Consider the following 22,253-nt stretch of genomic DNA (forward strand, 5'->3'; position numbering starts at 1 on the left):
ACCGGTTTTGAGTAGTAGTCATCCTCGCACACAATGCAGCCTAGTAGAAACTGGAGAATTTCATAAAAATAATTAAAACAAACTTTAACAAAACTCTAGGATGTTATTATTATTATTATTATTATTATTTCTACTACTGCTGCTGAAAACCACTCATGTAACAGATATATCAATTATCAGTTATTATCAATCTCAATCTACACTTCACAATTGCGTTTCCTCTCAAAAGCGTTATAATCCAGAGGTTATTGACAGCAATGCTCATTGACAAAAGATGCCATATAATTTTATATCTTAAAAACATAACTATTTCAGAATGACGCATTTTGTGGTTGAAGGAAATGAGCTGGATGTTGTTTTGTCTAATTTCAAATCCAAACTGGGTTGTCATTCTGACAACGATTGAACGCGCCACGATCCCAGGATCTTCGGTTCTCGCGTCTGATACTCAGATCCTCCGGAAGTTGAATCATATTCTCTTCTGACACGTTCCGCTTAGCTCGAAGCTTTAGGGCTGCTTTAATATCAGGCAGTTCATAATGAGTGTGTAACCGCAATGAAGGGACGATGGGTTTTAATATCCATCGTGAAATGGACGCGGTTGGCCGATAGGCAATGCTTCGAGTTTTTCGAGTTTTTTTAAATTTGTTGCCAAAGGAAAGAAATGTGATGCTGCTCGTTCTTAACTGATTAGGAGTAGGTGGCGTTACCTTAGCTACCCCAAGGGCCATTGTATCATTTAGCTCGTCTCATTTCTAGCACGTTTAGCTATACCTCAGCTAGCTCGCTAACGTCCGTGCTATGAGTTCACTGAGAGCAATCCGGATTTCTTCTGCTTGGTATGTAGTTAGCTAACGTTAGATATTTAGCTAGCTAACTAGTTAGATGCCTGTTTGACATGGGCCTGTATCATTTCTATAATTTAGTTAATTGCGGTTATAATTAATTATTTGATAACGTGTTATTATATAAGAAAAGTTTACATTTATAGCTAGCTAGCCATACTATAAGTTAATCATTGTGTAGTTTGACAGTTCCTTCTTGTAACGTTAGCTGGCTAGCTAGCTTAGCTAGTTAACTGCACCTTAAATGAGCTCCCTGGAAATTAGGTAGCTGAGATACGTAGCCAGTTGTTCGGCTAAGATGCTTAGATGTGGATACTTTAGCTAGCTAGGTTAGCAACTTGCCTATTCATAAATTGTCTCTTCCTGCAAGGAAGACCATTTAGGACTGACGGTGCCATTTATATATGAATAGAGTAACGTTACTGTTACACTTATTGGTCGTGGCTATTCAGAAAACAACATTTGATTTAGCCTTCCCAAAGCCGTGGCTAGTTAGCATAAATAGCTAAGCCTTTTCCCTCAATTTACAAGGTCGTATAGAAATTAGTTTATATGTTGCTTGGGACGATACCTGACGTTATTTCGAGTGCTCTTGGGTGTTGTGGCTATACTATGTGAACAGGCATTTATTTATCTTCTCAACATTTTTCAGACATTAATCTCAACATGGCCATTACTCAGTTTCGTCTGTTCAAGTTGTGCACTTGTATAGCATCTATTCTTTCGTTCCTTAAAAGGTTAATATGCAGGTGAGTCCTTTGAGGGCTTTAATTATTTGTAATTATTGTGGTATTGTGCAAATCGCATTTAAATCCTGATCAGAACCTTTATGTTAACGAATACTTTTATTTGAGAGTATAAGTTTGTCTCAGAGTGCCCTTTGGAAACCAATGATCGATTATAGAGTCAAAACAATACAAAATATAACTGTCCGATTACTTACGGACAGTAGGTAACCAACCTATGAAACTCAACCATGCCTTTCTTTTTTTTTTCTTTTTTTCTGAGGCAGTTAACAATTGCCTTATGATATCAAGTATACTTGAATGATGGGAATGTATGTAATGGTTTATTTATTTCTCTTTTCTTTTTATTGAACATAATCGTTTACAACTTAAATATCTCTTATAATGAATATTTTAGTGTAGACTTAATAATAATCTGCTCTGGTCAAATTTATTTACGTTTTCAGAATGACATGGTGTAACTTTAAAGGCTAACAAATTCTTCTGAACCTTTTCTAAACCCTGCTTGTAGCCTCATGGGAAGGTTCTATTACTGTATATTACTCGGTGAAATAACTGTGAAATGAGAGCTTGCCACAACAGTCATGCACTCAAACTTGGTTTAAAAAAATAAAATACTGAAAAGCTCACATTTAAGTAGCAGTTCTTCTTGCTTTTTCATCCTTTATACTTTTGTTCCCTCCTTGATGATAGAACTGGAAGATCACGCAAGTTAAGTGGTGATCAGATCACTCTCCCTACTACTGTTGACTTTTCCTCTGTGTCTAAGCAGGTTGGTGCATATACTAGTCTGTTATTAGTAAATCGGTGAAATTACTGCTTTATACAGTCAAACAAAGTCAGTGTTTAGCTTTGTTCCCACTGAAGGTTTGAGTTTATTTAAAATGACACCTCCAGCAAAATAAATATTATATACAATGTTGGTAGAAATTTACAGGTAAGTAAAATGTAATTGCATTTTGTTTTATATGATATGTGTGCTATTCTTGTGTACTTCTCCCATAGCCAGAGATAGAGGAGTGGAGTTCATGGGATGAAGATGCCCCCACAAGTATAAAGATTGAGGGTGGTAATGGAACTGTTCCCCCCCACCAGAACCAGGTGGAGGAGGAAGAACCAGACTATTTCAAAGACATGGCTCCTACCATCAGGAAAACACAAAAAGTGGGTTCATACTTAATGTTAAGAAAATATACTTGTTCCTCTAACCTTCTAAAGTAAACTCACAGGAAATTAAACCTACTGCCTGTTTCTGCCCTCTTGCCAGATTATCTTAAAGAAAAGGGAGCCTGTGAGTTTCTCTGTTCCTGATGCTACTACAGGCTTTTCCAGCAGACTGGCTGCCACTCAGGATATGTCCTTCATTCAGCCTTCAGTGAGTGCTGTGCTTACACTACATCTGGGCAGCCAATTTGTCCTTTGACAGGGTCGAAGGTGATGTACATACACAAATGGAAAACATAGTTATGTACAAGAAGCAAGTCCATTGATAATTAAATGGTGGTGCATTTATCTGTTAATAGATATTTCATGTTTGTTACCTTTAATACTTCAGATGCATCTTAAAGCAAAAGCAGTGGTAATCAAATTAGAGTATTTGCTTTGTACGCTATAATGTGCTTAAAGGTGTTTGTCTCAAAGGTTCTCTCTATACAGCTCAGAGAGGTATAAAAAGGTGCACATGGACATTTATCTAATTAACTCATTTGTAGTCAGACCCAAATGAATCAATAACAGTAGGGTGATTTATATAGTGCAGATATTATGAAAATAAATAAAAATAATAAAAAGATCAATTCTTTTAAATATATTTCTTAATACACCTGTCTAGTTCTGTGGTAATCTAGACAAGGAATGAAGTTGTTCACTTCCAACTTTTCAGAGTGACTTTATTCACCCTCAGAAAGACTTTATAATTTGTCTTTCTTAGGCACAGCACATTTAACATCAGCATGCTGTACATCCTAATGTTTTGTTGCAATTCATGCTATTATACTGTGCGTTTCTAACGCACAATCTTTTTTTTAGAGCCAGTCCATTCACTGAAATGTATTGAGCAGCCTATGTGGTGTGTCCTGCAGGCAGAACTGGGGGATATGGATAACTGGCAGGAGGATGCTAATGCCTGGGAAGATGAGTCTGAGGCTGCATGGGAGGCAGAGGAAGTGCTAAGGTACCGCTCCACCACACTGCACCACACCTTCAGAAAGTCCACCCAACTGGTGACTTGGGGTCCTTGTCTAACCTAGTACTGTTGTATGCTTGGGGAAAAAAGGGAATACTTTGAATATGGCCTGATTTAGTTATGTTAATATGTGCCTACACTTTCCCTGATGTCTTCTATTCACAGTGTGTTGTTTGCTATCTCCTGTCATAGTTCTGTAGTGTTTGGTTCTTGAACATGACAAGACCATTTATGAAGAACATGTATACCATTTATTTACGAAACTGCACTTTGAGGGCAGATGTATTTTATATGTGGAGCTCTTAGTCATGGTTATAGGCTCTTTTTAACTTTCTGATGCTTGGTGGCTAACATCTAATTGGCTTTCTATTGACCAAAAGTAAAATAACAATTATCATAGTAGTATGATAGAAAGTCAGAAAATTATTGTATCATGAAACACATATATTGAGTGGCCGACATCTTTAGATGGGGGTGGTGGTTAAGGTAGTTACAATAGTCAGGTCAGGTATCCAAAAATGGCTAATATTGACACGGGTTTGCCAAGTTTCAATTTCCTACTACATGATGAAACTATGGGAGAGTAGGTATTTAACTGCCTATGTCCACTAGATGCCAGTGTGGAATCACTGAAGTTTTGAATAAACATTTCCCATGTGATTATTTAACCAAGTCACAAGAATCTTGTGCAGCATATTTACAAGCAATATTTATTATTATAAAAATATCCATATTGTTTGCTATTGTTCAGCACAATAAAAGTTGTGTTCTAGTGTTTCAGTATGTATGATTAAAATTTGGATCAGTTTATTAGCTAGTTGCATTGCTGCATTAAGCTTTATCTGCATTTACTCTCCTTTCCCCCTGACAATTATGCATACCTGTTGATATTTTTTTAACTTGCAGCATTGGAGCTCAGCCTTCAGTGTTGTAAAGTGAAATTTGATGATAAAAATTAAGAAGGAAATTGGCAAACTGTGCTTTTTCTTATAATTGTTGCTTCTGTGAATGTGATGATTACAGACAGCAGAAGATGGCAGAGAGGGAGAAGCGTGCCATGGAGCAGCAGAGAAAAAAACTAGAGAAAGAAGCTCAGAGGATGATGAAGAAGGAGCAAAAGATAGCAGTCAAGCTTTCATAACATTTGTTAACAAACACTGGACACTCAATATCCCAATGAGCCTCCAATGATCCTTTCATCTTTTTTATTCCCACTTCAACATGACAGTTTTCTGTGTCTTTTGCCATCAGTTTTTGAAGTTCTTTGACTTTCATGAGAGAGCTCCTGGTTTTCTGTATTTTTTCCTTTTATTGTATAAATACAATAACAAAGTACCTTTCGTGTGCATTCAGGAGCAGTCAGGAATATACTTTAAATACCTGCAGAAGAACTTGGTGGTTTATACTGTCAGTATTTATAAACCGTGAAAGACTTTGAGGAGAACATCTTTCTTGCCTACACGAAGACACATTTTTTATTTCCTTATTATTTCTCTTTTTTCCTTCCTCATCTGTACCATCTTATAATGGAGTTCATTTAGGTTAAATTGTTTTTGATTTGGGAAGATGTAATGTTAATAATTGATTTATACAATTTCTTCATCTGCTTTCAAAAACACAATGGTGGTAAGTTTTTCATTCTCTTCATGATGTAAGCCTAATCATGATTGAGTTACTACAGAAAGAGGCCTTATGTGAAGGCGTGTATTATTCGAAAAGGGGTGGAGTACGCCTTCCCTCACAATGAGGTCAACTAAAATGGAAAAATATAAAGTCTGACGTTTTACACTGGTTAAAAACGAGGGTGAGATAGTGAGAGGAGTCTGAACTGATAAGAGGGAATGAGTACTGCAGGATGGATTGGCCCTAGATTCAAAGCCAGTTTTTGATGAGCTGTGGGTGTTAAGCTGGTGGTTGTCATGGAAACATTGCAGGTTTTGAATATCTCGGGTGATGACCAAAGCAGCTCCTATCCATTTTTGAATAGTGTCACCACATTTACTGTAATAATAATAAATTTAAAAAAAACAGGTAAATAATGTTTATTACATATTCTGTATGTAGCATTTTTGTTTTAGGCAGCAATCAAGTACTTAACAGCCCTACAGTTTGATTGGATTTTTGTCCATAGTCCTGTTTATTTAGGACTGATTTGCACTGTCAGAGTGGTATGTATAATAAAAATGTAATTGATGAAGTTTCTAAACATTTGAATTAATATTACACAAATATCATTATAATGCTGAGCACTACTGAGGTGTTGAAAGAGGCAGTGATCACAAAATCACTTGTATGTTTTAATGTTAACGAAGCATTAAGCCACTGAGGACATTAGGTACATGCCGGAATTAAATTTCTGCCTTTGATTTTAAAAATATTTTCCAATTTAGGTGGGCTGGCTGATGATTTAAAAAAAAAAAAATGTGTTATTAACAGAATTTTGCAAAACATTTATATGCTGGAGGCAGGTTTCAAATGTGTGAAGAATTTCCAACAAGAAGCAGAGACTGGTTTTACCATGGGTCCGGGCAACGAATGGTGCATGATTATGGCTTGTCATGTTATTTTCTTTCTTTCTTTTTTGGCACACATTTGTTCTTTACCTGTAATAAATATTTGGAACGTCATTCTTTGGTTTGGCCTTGGCCTAAACCATTGCTCCTTGCTGTTTCTGTCAGAGTTTGGGCTTATGTTTTTTTTCCACTGTTTCTCAGCATCTTTATCTGACTCTTGGCCATGCTGATTAGTGCAATATGGTGTCCTTAGTTCTGGTCTCAAACATGCTGTCTTTGTGAAGCAGTGCAAAAGAGAACAATTGATTTGCTTCGATGATGACTCGTTTGGTAATTTAATGTCCAATATTTAGAGCAACTCGTCATACCTAAATATAAATATATTTCATTGAGCTTTAATGTTGTGCTTGTTGACCAGATGAGACATACCCTGCAAAATGATTCAATGTTGCTAAGTTTATTGAAGGTCGTGCATGTTTTGGGTGGTGGAATATTTCAACCCTGAGAATGATGTCATAATCACAAACTGTTTCAGCAACGCCTCCGGCTGGCCAAAGCTCTCACGGCATGACCCACTTTAGTTTTTAAACAGAAGGGAGGGTAAAAAGTATGAAAATTCATAATGTGCTTTAAAATGTATTATGTAAGCATTTTGTCCCTAAGGGAAGGGTGTACACCATTTCAGGAAGATTTAGATCTATCTATCTATTTATTTATTTGTTTGTTTGTTTATTTATTCATTTATTTGTAAGCAGAATTGCATGGTCCTCTCAATATGGTCAAACTTTTTTGTATGTTTGTGTGGCATTTTCATTTCTGAAATCCAGTACAAATTTGTTTATGATCACCAGTAGTCAGAAATGTTGTAAAGGGACTCAGCATGATATGAAGTATTCTTCATAGATTTTGGAAGGTCACAGCTGTTGTTTTAGTGAGATACCCAGAATGTTTGGATTATGTGTGAAATATGATAATTATGAGGTGGAAATCAGAATTACCATTTAGTTATGGATATTTTGGCATGTTTTATCATATTTAAAGCATGTTTGTACCAAAGTTCCACATTATAGATAAATGTAGGTATCTGAGCACCTTTTTAATATGTTTTTGGAATGTTCTTTTGCAGTCAGTTATGAAAAGATGTGGAGAGATTCAAAAAGTACTAAAACAAGGTTTTCTGCTTCAGTATTTATTTAGGGTGCTGTAGTTTCAGTATTGTTGGTTGATTGCCAAAAGTCATCATTAGATATGTACCTGACATGCAATGGCAAATGGAAATGGCATTATACAACTCTACACAATGTTTGATGGTAGTATCCAATTGAGCCCTCATTTCTTACTGTATGTAAAATGGTTTGTTTCGCTTCTGGATATATAGGTGTGCCACTAATGCAATCCCCTTTCAGCTTTACCCAGATGGGAACTTGTATTCTACTTTAGAAGTATTAAATGTTAATGGCTTTTGTGGAAGATGCACAGCGGTGAAGAAAAGGAAACAGACAAATATATTTTTGTGTAACTCCTGTGCTCTTACTGGTACTACAATACAAAAGCTGGATATTCTTTTAAGTAGCATCTGCTTAAAAATTCTCAGTGGTATACTGCTTCCATACAGGAAATGTTCTATTTAATCTAGTTAACAGAACTACTTACTTAAATTGCAGCTATCCAAACAGGCTACCAGTAAAAACAGTTTGTGGTATAAATGCCAAATTGTATCCATAATGTAAACTATTATTTGAGCTAATTTGTACTGATCTGATGGCCTCATTTGCTGCAAGTATAAGCTATACAATGTCATAATAGTTTTACCCCTTTTACAAAAGCAAGAGCTCCAAAACATTTGGTATATTTGTGTTACTCCTGTATCAGATTACCTTTGATGGTGCACATACAACTGACTTTCCATACCCTCTACATGAAATTTAGGTGTTCATGTGAAATGAGAATAAATGAAGCAGTTCTAATGTCAGTCATTTCAAAAGCTTTTTTTTAATTTATTTTTCAGCCATATTTCACACATGAAAGGGCTTACTTTAGATCACAGGTCACTAATTTCTTTCTTTACCTGAAGCAACACATGATTTAAATAATGACTTAGCAGACTAAAGCCATTCCTACCACAATTTAAAAAAATAAAATTTCAAGCATGAATTGGGTTACCATGCTTTAATAATAAATATGACATCTGATACAAATACTGCATGTAGCTCAGGCATATAATATTTGTACTATAGCAATGACCATCTTTAGCAATTAGGCAAGTTCACTGAGAGAAACGTAAAATGCTATAACTCAAGAGGGGAAAATCCATCTTCACTGAACACAAATACTGACCAAACTTTGGCTTTTAGTTATTCAGGAATACAAACTTGATAAATACAGTAGGAACATGACCAACTACCCAGATGATCAAGTCATAGCAAAGAGCAGTACAACAAACTTACAACAAAAACAAAAACAAATTCCTTCAAGTTTACCATTTTGCCCAAAAAGTATGGCAAATATACACGGTGCAAAGCAGGTGTGGGAACTAAAAGAAAAAATATATATAAAGTGTACAAAACCAAAGTACTTTAATGTCTAAGTGTTTATTACATATGTGAAGGACCATTACATGTGAGGCCCATGTGTGACATGACGAAGAGAGTGCAATCCCATAATGCAACACCCACGAATCAATGCCACAATATTGTAGACTGGTGCCCCACCAACAACACCATGCTGTGAGTACAGCCAGGCCACAGTGGGAAGAACAGGTGCTGCTACAGCAACCAAATCAACCAAGAAATTGTTGCTCCAGTGGTTTTTCGCCACCACAGCCATATTAGCACTGCTGGAAGCATCCTTTGCATCAAAGTCTAGCTCTTCCATGAACACTGGATCCATTTCAGCCTTCAAGTAACTTTGATTTGAACCACCTGGGTCTTGAGAAATCACCAACTTGTCTGGAGTTGAATCATTCAGAATTTGGCCAACCCCATTTTCTGAGCTGGGGACTGGAAAAACTGTTTTTTCTTGGGGCATGTTGGTTTTCTGTGCTTTGGGTAACCTCTGGAGGATTTTGGTAGAAGGGGTCATCAGGCTGGAGAGCCCATTGTTCTGGAACTTTAGCAGCTGCAAGAGCAGGGCCTGGAGGTCAGGGCTAGATAAGACCTCCTCAGTCTGCACTGCCTTCTCCTCATGTTGCTCTTCAGCAGATGCCTCTCTAGAGATTTCATCTTTTGTGCTCTTCTCTGTGTCCTTTGAGGCACCCTGTACAATGGTAGATTGTTTTGGCTGGTTCATGAGCTTGGTACTGCAGTCTTGGCCAGAGTCGACTACTGTGGACAATAGGGCCTGTTCCAGGTTGTCCATTTGGTTTGCCATCTCATCATTTACTGGCAGCCCACTGTCAACCATCTCTTCCAGCACCTCATCATCCACCTGAAGCTCCTCCTCCAGTTTGTCTGCATGGGGCCTTTCAGGAGAGTGAGCAATGAAGTCAAGAGTGGGCTCATCATGCAAACTGGCACCACTTTGGGCTAGCTCCATGCTATGCAGCAAGGACTCCAATTTCCTGTTCTGGATGTTGATATCAATGAAATACTTTTGGATGCCCTTGTCCTTCTCCATCAGACTGTTCTTCATGGTCTCTACAACTTGTCGTAGCTGTTTTATCTCTTTGCGTGCCTCCTTGAGAGCCAGCTGTGCTTCCACACGATGGCATTCCTCCTCAATCCAGTCCTCACGCATCCGTCCCAGCTGGGAATTCAATTCTTGGATTTCAGAGTCACTGGAAGATGAGGAACATTCACACCATTCCCTTTATTAGCCTTTGTACTCAATGGAAATGGTGTGCAAGAAACAGGAAAACATGCTTACCGGGCATGAAGCGTTTGCTCAGACTCCTTAAGTTTAGTCTTCAGGTGCCGAATGGTGACTTCTTTTTGTTGTAGAGGGGTTAGGTATTGCTCTGGGTTGGGGGGATTGATGCCATGATTGTCTCCGCATGATCGGTAACACCCAGAAGTAGTTCTTCTGTAACAAATTCAGGTCAAGTCGAAATGCATAATTTTTCATAATGCTATGTGGATAATGCAGAGGTGAAAGCAATTGAAATGACAACTTTGCTGGGAAATCTGGAAGAAAAACAATAAATAATATCCAGAGTGCATCTTGCTTGAGGGGGAATCAGTTTGGGCCTTTTGTTCTCAAAGGACATTTGAGTGGATACAACAGGAGAAAATAGGGCTGAATAAATTATTTTTACCAGCATAAATGATGTAGCCAGCAATAAGAAGCCCACCCAGCCTCTTCCACTAATGGCATCTACAGGCCATCAGGACCCTACTCAATTTATTAATGAATTTGCAGATTTCCCCTCTAGTCGAGTCACTATATTAAAACCACCAATAATAATGCCTCTTTGTACTATTCACTTTGACAGTGCCCAAGACCCTCCGAGATCAGCCTTTAGTTCTATATTAGAATCAATTGGTTTCACCCAGTGTATAAAAGAGAACCCACACACTCTGTTGGACATATGCATGACCTGGCACGGACATACAGTGTAGACATGGTTATACAACCCCAGTCGAATGTCATCTCAGACCATTCCCTAATTTCATTTAAACTACATATGAGCCACAGTATAGTAACCTCGCCTCACCATCGTACCAGATGCATGATCATGTCAGCCACTGCACCTAAATTTATTGTGAATCTCCCAGACCTTTGTGACTAGGATACCCTCAAACTCCATGGAATTTGATCAAATAACTGAATGCTTAGGATCAGTATTCCGCTGCCCACTCATTGATATTATATATATATATATATATATATATATATTTATATTTATATTTTAGTACCTTGGTGTAATGATCACATTCACAATTTAAAGCAAAACACTCGAAAACAGAACGTAAATGGCACCACACTAAGCTTGTAGTCTTCCAGCTTGCATGGTAGGAGAGCCTTCTCAAGTATAGAAAAGCACTTATTACTGCTCAAACAGCTTCTCCTTCTACCCTAACAGAAAATAACAAATGATCCTAGATTTCTTTTTAGTACAATTGCACATCTAACTAGGAATAAAACTGACACCATTGCTCAGATGACATCACACAGTAGTAATGAGTTCATGAATTCCTTTAATGAGAAAAGTAAGCACATTAGAGATAATATTAAGAGTATTAACATGACATTGGGCACTTGGACATCAGAACGACCAAGCCAAAAATGACTCTAGAATCCTTTACACCTATCCAAGAGCCAGAACTTACATCTCTGATCTCACACTCAAAACCTCCACTTGCTTACTAGATTCACTGACCACCCATTTTCTTAAGGAAATCCTACCTGAAGTAATTGAACCTTTATGAAGTTTAATAAACTCCTCTTTGAACCTTGGCTATGATCCTAAATCATTCAAAATTATCAGTAATCAGACCACATATAAAAAAAAATAAATAAAAAAAAAACCCAAAACAAAACCCTAACCTCAACCCATCTCAAACCTTCCTTTTATTTCCAAGATCCTACAAAAAGCTGCAGCTCAGCAGCTGAGCTCGTATCCAAATCTGAACCAAAATACATGAAGTCATTTAGTCAGGGTTTAAGCCTAATCACACTACAGAAACCGAACCAATTAAAGTAGTTAATGACCTGTTGTTGGTTTCTGACCAGGGTCATGTCTCTTTGCTCTTTGCATTCAACAGCACACATCACATTTTAGACTCAAATGTTGTTGGGATTAGGGAAATAGCCATTTCCTGGTTTAAATCTTATCTAGTTTTAGTGATGGTGTCCCACAAGGATGTGTTCTGGGGCCTTTGCTTTTTTTCCTTATATATAATACATATATGATGACATTAAACTACTATGCTGATGATACTCAGGTACATTTCTCAGCCAAACCAGAGGACATTTCATCTTAGTGTTATTGACAGATGCATAAAGGACCTCAGACACTGGATGTTGAGGAACCTTCTCGCACTTAATCCTGACAAAAAAAAAAAAAAAAAAAAAAAAGAAAGAGGTGCTTATAATTGGGCTCAGAGATAGCTAGGTCCTCACTCTCCAATTACTCACTCAATGACCCTCAATGGTTTCCCAGTTACAGCTCTCCAACATCTTTAATTGTTAGTCATTTTGGATCCCAGTCTCTCATTCGAAGCTCATGTAAATAATATTTCTAGGACTGCCTTTCTTCACCTTAGGAACATGCTCTCCTCACACGATGCAGAAAAGATGGTCCAAGCATTTATTACTTCAAGATTGGAATACATAATGCCTCACTATCTGGCTGTACCATTAAGTGCCTAAACAAGCTCTAGCTAGTTCAAAATGCAGCAGCCAGAGTTCTAACTAGAACTAGAAAATTTGATCACATCAATCCTCTTAGCTACTTTACATTGGCTCCCAGTAAAATTTCTTATTGATTATAAAATACTTCTAATAACCTTCTAAGCACCGAATGGTCTTTTCCCACAGTACATTAGAGAACTCTTTGTGCATTACGATCCACATGGCTGCTTAGATCAAAAGGTGCAGGCTCTTTACTAGTACCAACAATAAGAAAATCTACTGCAAGAGGCAGAGCCTTTTCCTATAAAGCTCCCACACTATAGAATAACCTTCCTGTAAATGTTCAGGACTCACAGTCTCACTATTTAAGGCTAGGCTGAAACCAGATCTGTACAGTCAGGCATTTTATTAACTACTTCCCCATCTTAAGTAAAGGTGTAGATTTGGGGGTCCATGGGCACCGAGTTATGGTAAACTGGAATGTTACGATGCGGCCACTTTACCTCTCGTCATTCAGGGTTGTTGACTGAGAGCAGTGGAGTGCTGCTGTCCCAGGGTGCCCTTATGCCTGTGCTTTCTTCTGGCTTTGTCCTTTTAGCTGTGCTGCCATAGCTAGATCTGCCAGAGTCCATCTTTGCACATTATGGTTCCCCAATTTACACACCCTCATACCTGGACATGCCTAATAAGCTAGTCTCTCTTTGTGCTGAGGTAAATCTACCTCTGATGTCCCATTACTGAGCCTCAACCCCTCTCAGCGGCCATGTCTACTGCCAACACACCCATGATGTCTCCTGCTGTAGCCCACCACACCTCCACCCTAGCCAAATACTTCATTGCCCTTAATGGACCTTCTAATGCAGGATGCATTTTGGACACATGCACACGATCGGGACTAGGTCCAATTTTCTAGACGTCTATACATTAATTGCTTATTTTTTCATTTTATTATTAGTCATTTATTTTTTCTCTTAGAATTGTTATTATTGTGGTGACCGTTGTTGGCCAGAGGAGGATGTGCCCCACCTTTGAGTCTTGGTTCCTCTCAAGGTTTCTTCCTCCTGCTCTAGGGAGTTTTTGCTTACCACTGTCACCCCTAGCTTGCTCACTGGGGGCTTGGACTTGGACATTTGTAAAGCTGCTTTGTGACAACATCTGTTGTATAAAGCGCTATATAAATAAATATAGATTTTATTTGAATAAGCTTTTAAAATGTAGAGCAGGGCCCATGTTGATTGACAGCAATGCTGGGACAGGAGCACAATATAACTGGCAAGCTGCTGATGGAGCTTTGAAATTGGTTTTGCATCACAGCCAAAAATAGCATGGTAGAAGAAAAATAAACAAGGATGCTGTAGACACCCAGTGAGGTAGCACCAATCACCACAATAGGAATGTGCATAAAGCCAGTGCAAAATAATCCCCCAGATGTACATCATATATGCTCAATGACATCATGATCACTGATTAAAAAAACCAAAAACAAATCGATCAAATAAGGCAAAAGAAAAAATGCCTGGTGCTACACTGTCATGGTATTCAATATTCATCCTGGAATATTCACCCTTTATTTTTGGAGACAGACACAGATGCTCCTTTCATGCAGGGAAACAGCCTAAAATCATCAGCAAAATAATTAATTAAAAGGAGACATTTTTCACCAAGTACATAAAATAAATATACACCGGCCCACACTCTCGAACAAAATGAATAAACCTCTACAATCTCACATCAACAGTCTGCAGTAATGTGGGCACAATGAGGGCAGACATCATCAATGCAAAGCAGAGTCCAACCATGACTAATGTAATCCAGTCTTTTATGTAAATTTGGGGAAAAAAATAAATAAATAAAGCAGTGTCTTGGCACAGAGCCTGAGCTACACTCAATGAAAATTACTCTACACTTGTTCCCATTTCTCAACCATGGGCAGCCTATGTGGCCCTGTCTCATACCTGCTGGTGGGGCTAGAGTTGCTGCTGATGGTTGAACACAAGGGAGTTTTGGGGGGTGTCCTGTAGGGAGTATATAGTTCTGCTGTGCGTGGGGCAATGGAGCTTCCTGGAGGCTTAAACACAGGCTGCTTCCTGATGTGGGGCACATGACTACAGAGCAGAGAACATAAAGAGAAGTAGTGCTTAATGCCTCTTAAGTTACTATGATCATAGAATTGGTCCTTTGAAAATGTAGGAGCATTCAGTATCATTATTCTAAGCCAGTCATTGAATAAAATTGCAAACACTTAATTTGGTCACATTAATTTATAACTAATAAGGTCACGTATTAGGTCATGTTTTGCATGTATTAATTCACAGAAGGCTGATAGCAGTTTCATGATGGCCCACTTCAGAGAACAGGGAAGCAGAAGAAAACAAGAACTGAAGGAAACTTTCAATAGGACATACACCACACATCAACAAGTAATAAATAGCTTAACCTTCTAAAGGGTCTTACCTGCGGGCCGAGCAACTCTTCTTCACGGTGGAGCTGTTGGCCAGAATCTCATGGGTCTTGAAGTCTGCCTCACTTCCTAAGGCATAAGAGCTGGCACATTACCCTTCAGGAGCTACAGGATCTCTAAAAAGCTAATAAAATGTGTCAGTTTCCACCATAGGAAAATTCCATATTGATATATATCTCATCATAAGAATATATTATAAAAAAGATTTTTCTGTGTGAATGAGCTCATTTACATACATACCTGAGAAATAACTCTTTCCTTTGGACAAAACCATAATAACAAACACACCTTAAACTTGTGACAAAATAACCAAACAAGTGCTAAAACAAGCAGTTCCTTAGTGTTGTGGGCAAAGTCAACTGTTTAACTGTTGGTTGGCTCATTCAGCCAATGAGACAAGTTAACTGCTTCTAATTACATTGATTGGCCATCTGATTTCCAACTGACACACCAATCACCACACTCCCTGAGGAAAAATAATTAAGAAAGCAACACCTGCCTCTCCATGTCTACAAATTTTGTCTTGGTACAAACAAAAGTGGTTTCACATTAAAGAAATAATTTACGAGGTAATAATGCATGGTGGAGGACAGTTAGATTTTAAAAGAAAACATCATTTTGTTGGACTTTTACATATTTTTGTCTATATTTTTAGGGGAATCATATATATAAGGATGATTTCATGGACATTAAAGTTTATGTCTGCTATAGGAAATGTTACTGCAAATCAATCTCTTACAAATGCTCAGTTATTTAAAAATCCATTCAGCAGTGAGAATTTGGAGAAGCACACTGGTTTTCACATTTGCACTTTCCTGTTATGGACAAAGCACAATGATCAAAACCTTTAAAAACATACTGTACTGTGATAGATTATCAAGATAGTTTATGAATTTTTCTTAGTTACAGCTACAAAAATGAAAAGCCTTCACCAAGCCTGCCACGTTCTTATTGCATGAAAGTGTCCAGTGATGAAATCTGCTCTCACTCAGCTGTTATTTTCTCTCACCTCTGTGCGATGCAGAGTGATGCTGCTGCTCTCTCTTATGCTTCTGTGTGGGGGGAGTCCACTCAGCCATCATACTAACTCGGACCCTCTTGACCTTAGCCTTGCGATCCCTTGCTGGGGGTGAACCTTCAGGGCTGTTCTCCCAGCCAGAGGCCATCTTGACTGGGGATGCACACTGACTGCTTGGGCATCCAGTGTCATCTAGAAGCCCACAGAGGCACCAGTAAACAATGCCTGCAACTACTGTAGCAAAGGTTATAGCATAATGCTCTTCCTGACATATGACACATCTCTTCTTTTTTCCATCTATTTTTATGCTGAACAATGATGCTCTCAAGAGCTCTCGAGATTCCTTTGCAATTATTATAGATGTCTTCATATTGTTAGCTCCTGTAGCTGCTTAAGCTTATTTTTTAAATGAAAATAGTAGGTCGGGATCTTTTAAGAAACATAATGAACACACAACTGCATACTGTGTTTAAGCATGATACCTGATGAAAAGCTGTTAGGACTGATAGTTCTCTTCGAGTGTTCTGTACTGATGTCATGGCATTTACTCTCCTCCTCAGAAAAGGGCAGCTCAGAAATTGGTGACCCTTTAGAATTGAAAGGCTGAAGGACAGGGCGGGGGATGCGACTGCGAGTGCTGCCCTTCCCTGATGCCTTCTTCACCTGTAATGGATGCTAAGGTTTCAAACCTTACTGAGGCTTCTAATTACTCTGTTTTAAAGTTGCATATGTGTAACAGCAACCGTAGCTCATGGGTAGACAACTGGACAATCTCTTTGTATTCATTGTGGTGAATAAAATGGGAAAGTACCTCGTATTCCTGGAATGGTCCCATACTTGAGTCAGAAAACACTTACGGTCTCAGTAGGTCTGCCAGGGAGGAAAGAATAGGTTAAGTGCTTGTGCATCAGAATGTGGTAAACTCCTTAACCAACAACCCCACAGCATGAAATCTGTTACGCTAATGGTACTGTACAGGCACCAAACACTTCACAGGAATTCAACATAACTGGTTACATTTTGGCTGTGGCTGATAACATCTGACCTTTTATCTTGTTAGCAGCCAGAACCTTAGATTTCAGTGTCTTCAGTTGTCATGTAAGCATGTAATCAAAAGTTTTCAAGCTTTTAAACATAGTTACTTAAATTTTGAAACTGGCCGATGAATTTGAAATGTTCGTTTAGACCTTTCCTTTACTTACAAGAGTGAATATTCTCCTCCATTTAATTTTAGTTTTCTCCATATGGTTCAATAGCTTTATTAGTGATAATTATCATGTTTGTTCCTGTCACTCCATTAAGAGAGATGGAATGGTTTCTCCCATTCACTTTCCCTCAGTGGCATTCTGGGGTTTTGGCCTTAGCTGAAACGTAGTACAGCTTACAGTTGTATCTGAAGCATACTGCTGTGCGTGTCTTTATTCAGACATTCTGCAAGTTAGTACATCAAAACAATAACAATACCATACAATAAAGCTCTACACAAGATTGATGCAGTTTAGTATATTTTACTGTGGCACAATGTTAGATATATTTCCCTTTATTGTTTATTTATTTATATGCTCAGCAATATAAAAACATTTTATAAATGTACTGCGATACCACATCTCAGAAAAAAAAAAATGTTCAAAATAATTTTTTATTTAGAAAAATGTCTCCATTTAATTTGACACCATTTAATTTAATACTCTGTGTGACCTTCCTTTGCCAGGTTTGGTTTCCTATAATAAGTGACACCTAGGATAACACACAGTAAGACATCTGAAATTATTACTCCATACTGAATCTCTATTTTTAGTGCTGGGCCTCGGTCTGGAGATGACTTTGATCGTTGTCCTGCTAAAAGATCCCACCACAACCCAGTTTTACATTCTTGGCTGAGGCAGCTAAAGTCAAAGTGAACTTTATTGTCATTCACAGTGTACCTGGATCACACAGCCAAATAAAACTGGGTTTTGTGGGCTCCACTGTGCATTACGATAGCATTAAACATAGCATAAGATGTAAGACAAGGACCTAGACAAGTGCACATGGACAATGCAGTAGTCGACTAACAGTGCCACCAACATACTTTCTCTTATACTATGATGAAATAAAATAAGGGATCTAGGGAACAGTAGTACAGAGAAAATCTAAACATATATTGTACGCTTTATAAATATAGATGCTGATGTCTGAGGAATACAGATACTGAATACTGGAGTATAAGTGTATGTGTATTCTATTTAAATATATATTGCATTCTGTTGGAGGGATTTCTACACAGTTGCAGTATTTATACACAGTGCATTTGCACATTATTCACAGTAATTCACATATTCACATATTCACAGTTGTGGTGATATTGCACAGGCCCAGCAGTAGTACTGTTTGTGTGTATGTTTTTTATTCTGTTTATGGTTAGTCAGTGAGTTAAGTGTTTCTTATTTAAGGGAATTTCGAATTCTAATGGCTTTTGGGTAGAAGCTCTTGTTTAGTATGGTGGAAGCTCTTCTTTAGTACAGAAGCATTTGCCAGTCTGTTGGCAGAGTGGGCAGGGCCTTTGACTATATTGGTGGCTCTGTCATGACAGTGTGACAGGTAAGAATCCTTCAGGGACATCTGTGAGTTTCTGGTGATTCTCTCTGCTGTCTTTACTGCTCTCTGGGGGTACTTCTGGTCTACGAATGAGCAGTTGCCATGCCAGACAGACCAGACAGAGATGCTGCTGGTTAAGCTGCTCTCTATAGTGCCTCAGTAGAAGGATGAGAGAATGGGAGATGGGAGGTTTGCCCTTTTCATCCTGAACATAAGGTGATGTTGTTATGCCTTCTTGACATGTGAAGTGATACTGGTGCTCCAAGACAGGTTGTTTGTGATGTGAACCGCTAGGAGCTTAGTGCTGTTTCCAAATTATATTGTGCTGCCATGGACTATGAGTGGAGTATGTTCCGCATGTCTCTTCCTGAAGCATTTCTTTTGTTTTATTTATGTTCAATGGAAGGTTGTTAATTTCTCACCAGCTGAAGAGCTGGCTTACTTCCTCTCTGTAGGCTGAGTCGTTGTCATTGCTGATGAGGCCCACCACTGTTGTGTCAATTTGATTATGTTGTTTGAGCTGAATTTGGCTTCACAGTTATGTGTCAGCAGAGGGAACAGCAAGGGGTTCAAGACATATCCCTGTGGGACACCTGTGCTTATGCTGATGATTCCTGAGGTGTTAGTTCCCATCTGTACTACCTGAGTTCTGTCAGTGAGGAAATCCAGGATCCAGATGCATAGTGGTGTATTGATGCCTAATGAGCTTCGTTTCTTCAACAAGGGTTTGGGGATGACTGTATTGAAGGCAGAGCTGAAGTCAGTGAAGAGCATCCATACTTGGCTGTTCTTGTTCTCTAGGTGGGTCAAGCATAGTTGAAGTGCTGTTGTTATGGTGTCATCTGTGGAGCAGTATGCAAACTGGAGCGGATCAAACATTGCAGGTAGTCTTGAAGTTATGTGTTCCTTGACCAATCTTTCAAAGCACTTCATTATGATAGGAGTGAGTGTTATGAGGTGATAGTCATTGAGTGTTGTTTCAGGGGATTTCTTCTGCAGTGATATGATCATGATGGATTTGAGGTACGCAGATACTATGACTTGTCTTTGCTCTTCAACTCTTCCGTGCATTCCTGGAGTATGAATCCTGGTATGATATCAGAGCCTGCAGCTTTTCATGGGTTCAAGTTCAAGTTCAAGTTCGGTTTATTCGTCACATACATAGTCATACACAGTATAACTCGTAGTGAAATGGTGGAGAGTGCTCTGTCCAAACTGAGGAAAAGAAACAGGAGTGCATAGAGAAAAATATATATATGCAAGATAAATATATATATTCTATGTTGACTTTAATGCAAAATCTCTTGGACGTTAAAGGAGGCCAAGATGCCACTGGAGGAAAACAGCCAAAGGTCCAAACCGTACTACACTGAGGGGATTTGGGTATTTTGTGCAACAATCCCTCTTTTTTAGACCAAACCCATTTTAACACCAAATCCATCTATTTTGTTTAATCTGAATATGATTCTGAGGATAATCCCAGTGCATTCAGCAAAGGCCAGGCACTTACATTTTTTGTTTGTTTATTTGGTTTGGTTTGGTTTTCGTAGCAGAGATTTCTTTCGACATAGCTCATTAGCATTGTGGTGGCACCTGATTGTACTTTTGAAGACTTGATGACCCCAATTATCTAATTGTAATCTTGTTCTGGGCTGCTGCCATTCAGATTTTACAAAGATGGATGACTATGTAAATTCTCTAAGTGACAGAAGGGTATCACAACTATTATAATCTTTAGTACAAACATAGGAAGGTTATACAAGCTCCTTTCTGTCAATTTGCGGAATCATGCTCATATTGCTATGCGATTTTAAGCAGGCAAACCAATATCTTGTATAATTTGTCTGATTGTGTTCATAATTTTGTGGTTCATAATTAATGGTTCTCAGCAATACTACAATGGTTAAAAGTATGGGTTATATAAGGCTGGTGTACTTGCTTGCTTCATTGTGAATGAAGGAATCAACCCTACATTGTAATTCCCCCCATATCTCTCGAATACAAATAGAATGAAGAATCTCATCTTGTCTTAGATTATTTGCTGAGAAAAAAAACATTACAGTCAGTGAATGCAGCACCTCTTCTACGCCCCCTTGAGATCCATCCCAGCCAGTCCATCAAAGTCAGTTATTTTTAGACCTTGTGTTATAACATATCGGTCACGTGTCATGGATAAGAAACCAAACTCAAAGCCGAATAGACGACTGCTACTGACTTGCTTCAATGACTGAAGAGAACACTCCCTCTTACCTGCGTTTCGCTGTTTGATTCAATATTGTTTGACTTTTTGGCTGTGCAATCACATCTTAAGAGTTAAAGGCCACTTTTTCCCCCCTATGACTCATGGCTCTGTATACAGTACATACAAAGACTTGCGTACAAACACTTTCACTTTTGTATTTCAAAGAGTTGATCGCAAGGTAACAATCGAATTTAATGCACATTTCTCCACTTAGAACAAACAAACCGAATAACGAAGGAACTAAGAATCAACAAGCATAGTGGGGGTTTTTTTTGTTGTTTTTTTTTTCATTTAGAAGACTTTGTTCATTCAAAAGATATAACGCAACAATAACGGATTATAGGCTCTTGGGTTATTTGGTAACTATTCCCCTACGGATACGAGAATGTCGAGTGCCTTTACAAACATTCAGTGTTCATCCGTCCAGTGTTTACTTTAGGCTTCGATTGCTGATTAACACAAGCACATTTGTAAAATCGACCTTTAAATGCCTCTTTATTATGAGTGGGTTTAGCACACCCAACAATACAACAAGAAAAGGGGGTTTGTTGACATTCATGTAGAAATGTTTAGGAAATTCAGTCTTCGAATACTGTAACAATGTTGACATTTTGATTAGAATTTAATTACTGTCTCTTGGCATTGAAACGTATGCTATCCACGACCGTTGGTGCTGAATCTTCAAAGCTGACCTACCTAAAACTGTTTACCACCAAGCCGAAATTACACACAATGTGGTGAATAACTCAGAAAATATGAAAAATACGATATTTAATGACAATCTTTTTATATCCTGTGAGCTTTTCTTTTGTTTTTGTTGTCATTCTGTTGCTTCCGGTTTCAAGACATCAAACCCCAAGTTTCAAAGAGAAAAGCGTGCGCTAATACTGAATTCATACTCTTCAGGCTCAAACAGCCTTAAATGGTGTGACGCAGTAAGTAAAAGACACTTGCCTTATGAGAAGCGGGTCTCTTCTAGTGAGACTTGAGAGAGACGATGCAAAGAGGATTTTGGAACAGCAGTATGTGCGCCCAGCGTTCTTCCCGTGTTTTAGTTTGACCGTGTTGTCTCTTACATTTCTTACATTGGTCAACGGGATGGTCACTTTTGCTATTATTGGTCAAATCACACAGCACATGAATAGACCGAGACTCACAGCTACGCTAGTCCGACGTAAATATGACTAATGTCCCAAATGTGTTATGTAATACAGCAAGCGTTAACTCCTACTTCACCAGTAGGTTACCGATTTCAGAAAGGCTCCTGTTACATCTTGGGTTTATGCGCAGTCTATGTAGAGACGTCGCTAATATAAAATTAGAACGATGAGAATAGGTCGCGGCTGACCGTGGCGTCGGCTCTCCATGGTGCTGA

At 38.4% G+C, this 22,253-nt stretch overlaps 2 protein-coding genes across 3 annotated transcripts; one reads left to right on the forward strand and one right to left on the reverse strand.

Annotated features, from left to right (window-relative positions):
- The first annotated feature begins 494 nt into the window (after nt 1-494).
- On the forward strand, nt 495-8,036 carry ebag9 (estrogen receptor binding site associated antigen 9). The gene is made up of 7 exons (XM_027019281.2): nt 495-839; nt 1,498-1,594; nt 2,285-2,363; nt 2,597-2,755; nt 2,859-2,966; nt 3,673-3,764; nt 4,800-8,036. Exons 2-7 carry the CDS (start codon nt 1,512-1,514, stop codon nt 4,915-4,917), a joined length of 639 nt encoding a protein of 212 aa, XP_026875082.1. The 5' UTR covers nt 495-839; nt 1,498-1,511; the 3' UTR covers nt 4,918-8,036.
- A 249-nt stretch (nt 8,037-8,285) lies between these two features.
- Nucleotides 8,286-22,253, reverse strand: sybu (syntabulin (syntaxin-interacting)). 2 transcript variants are annotated; one of them, XM_035530834.1, is made up of 8 exons: nt 21,833-22,253; nt 16,871-16,929; nt 16,542-16,722; nt 16,051-16,251; nt 15,035-15,110; nt 14,536-14,685; nt 10,154-10,309; nt 8,286-10,064 (listed from the first exon to the last, which is right to left on the reverse strand). In XM_035530834.1, the coding sequence occupies exons 2-8, from the start codon at nt 16,892-16,894 to the stop codon at nt 8,903-8,905; spliced, it is 1,950 nt and encodes a 649-aa protein (XP_035386727.1). In that variant the 5' UTR covers nt 16,895-16,929; nt 21,833-22,253; the 3' UTR covers nt 8,286-8,902. The 2 variants fall into 2 exon arrangements, with proteins under 2 accessions (XP_035386727.1, XP_035386728.1); XM_035530835.1 differs by lacking the exon at nt 14,536-14,685.

This window comes from Electrophorus electricus, chromosome 10, assembly GCF_013358815.1.
Source record: "Electrophorus electricus isolate fEleEle1 chromosome 10, fEleEle1.pri, whole genome shotgun sequence".
Taxonomy (NCBI): domain Eukaryota; kingdom Metazoa; phylum Chordata; class Actinopteri; order Gymnotiformes; family Gymnotidae; genus Electrophorus; species Electrophorus electricus.

Excerpts from the sequence above, each read along its gene's own strand:
- ebag9 (XM_027019281.2), top strand. The coding sequence starts at position 1,512 with ATGGCCATTACTCAGTTTCGTCTGTTCAAGTTGTGCACTTGTATAGCA. Across the intron at positions 2,967-3,672 it reads TGTCCTTCATTCAGCCTTCA|GCAGAACTGGGGGATATGGA; the intron begins GTGAGTGCTGTG and ends TGTGTCCTGCAG. Across the intron at positions 3,765-4,799 it reads GAGGCAGAGGAAGTGCTAAG|ACAGCAGAAGATGGCAGAGA; the intron begins GTACCGCTCCAC and ends TGATGATTACAG.
- sybu (XM_035530834.1), bottom strand. The coding sequence starts at position 16,894 with ATGGGACCATTCCAGGAATACGAG. Across the intron at positions 14,686-15,034 it reads AAGAGTTGCTCGGCCCGCAG|TCATGTGCCCCACATCAGGA; the intron begins GTAAGACCCTTT and ends TCTGCTCTGTAG. Across the intron at positions 10,310-14,535 it reads AACTCTAGCCCCACCAGCAG|AAGAACTACTTCTGGGTGTT; the intron begins GTATGAGACAGG and ends AATTTGTTACAG.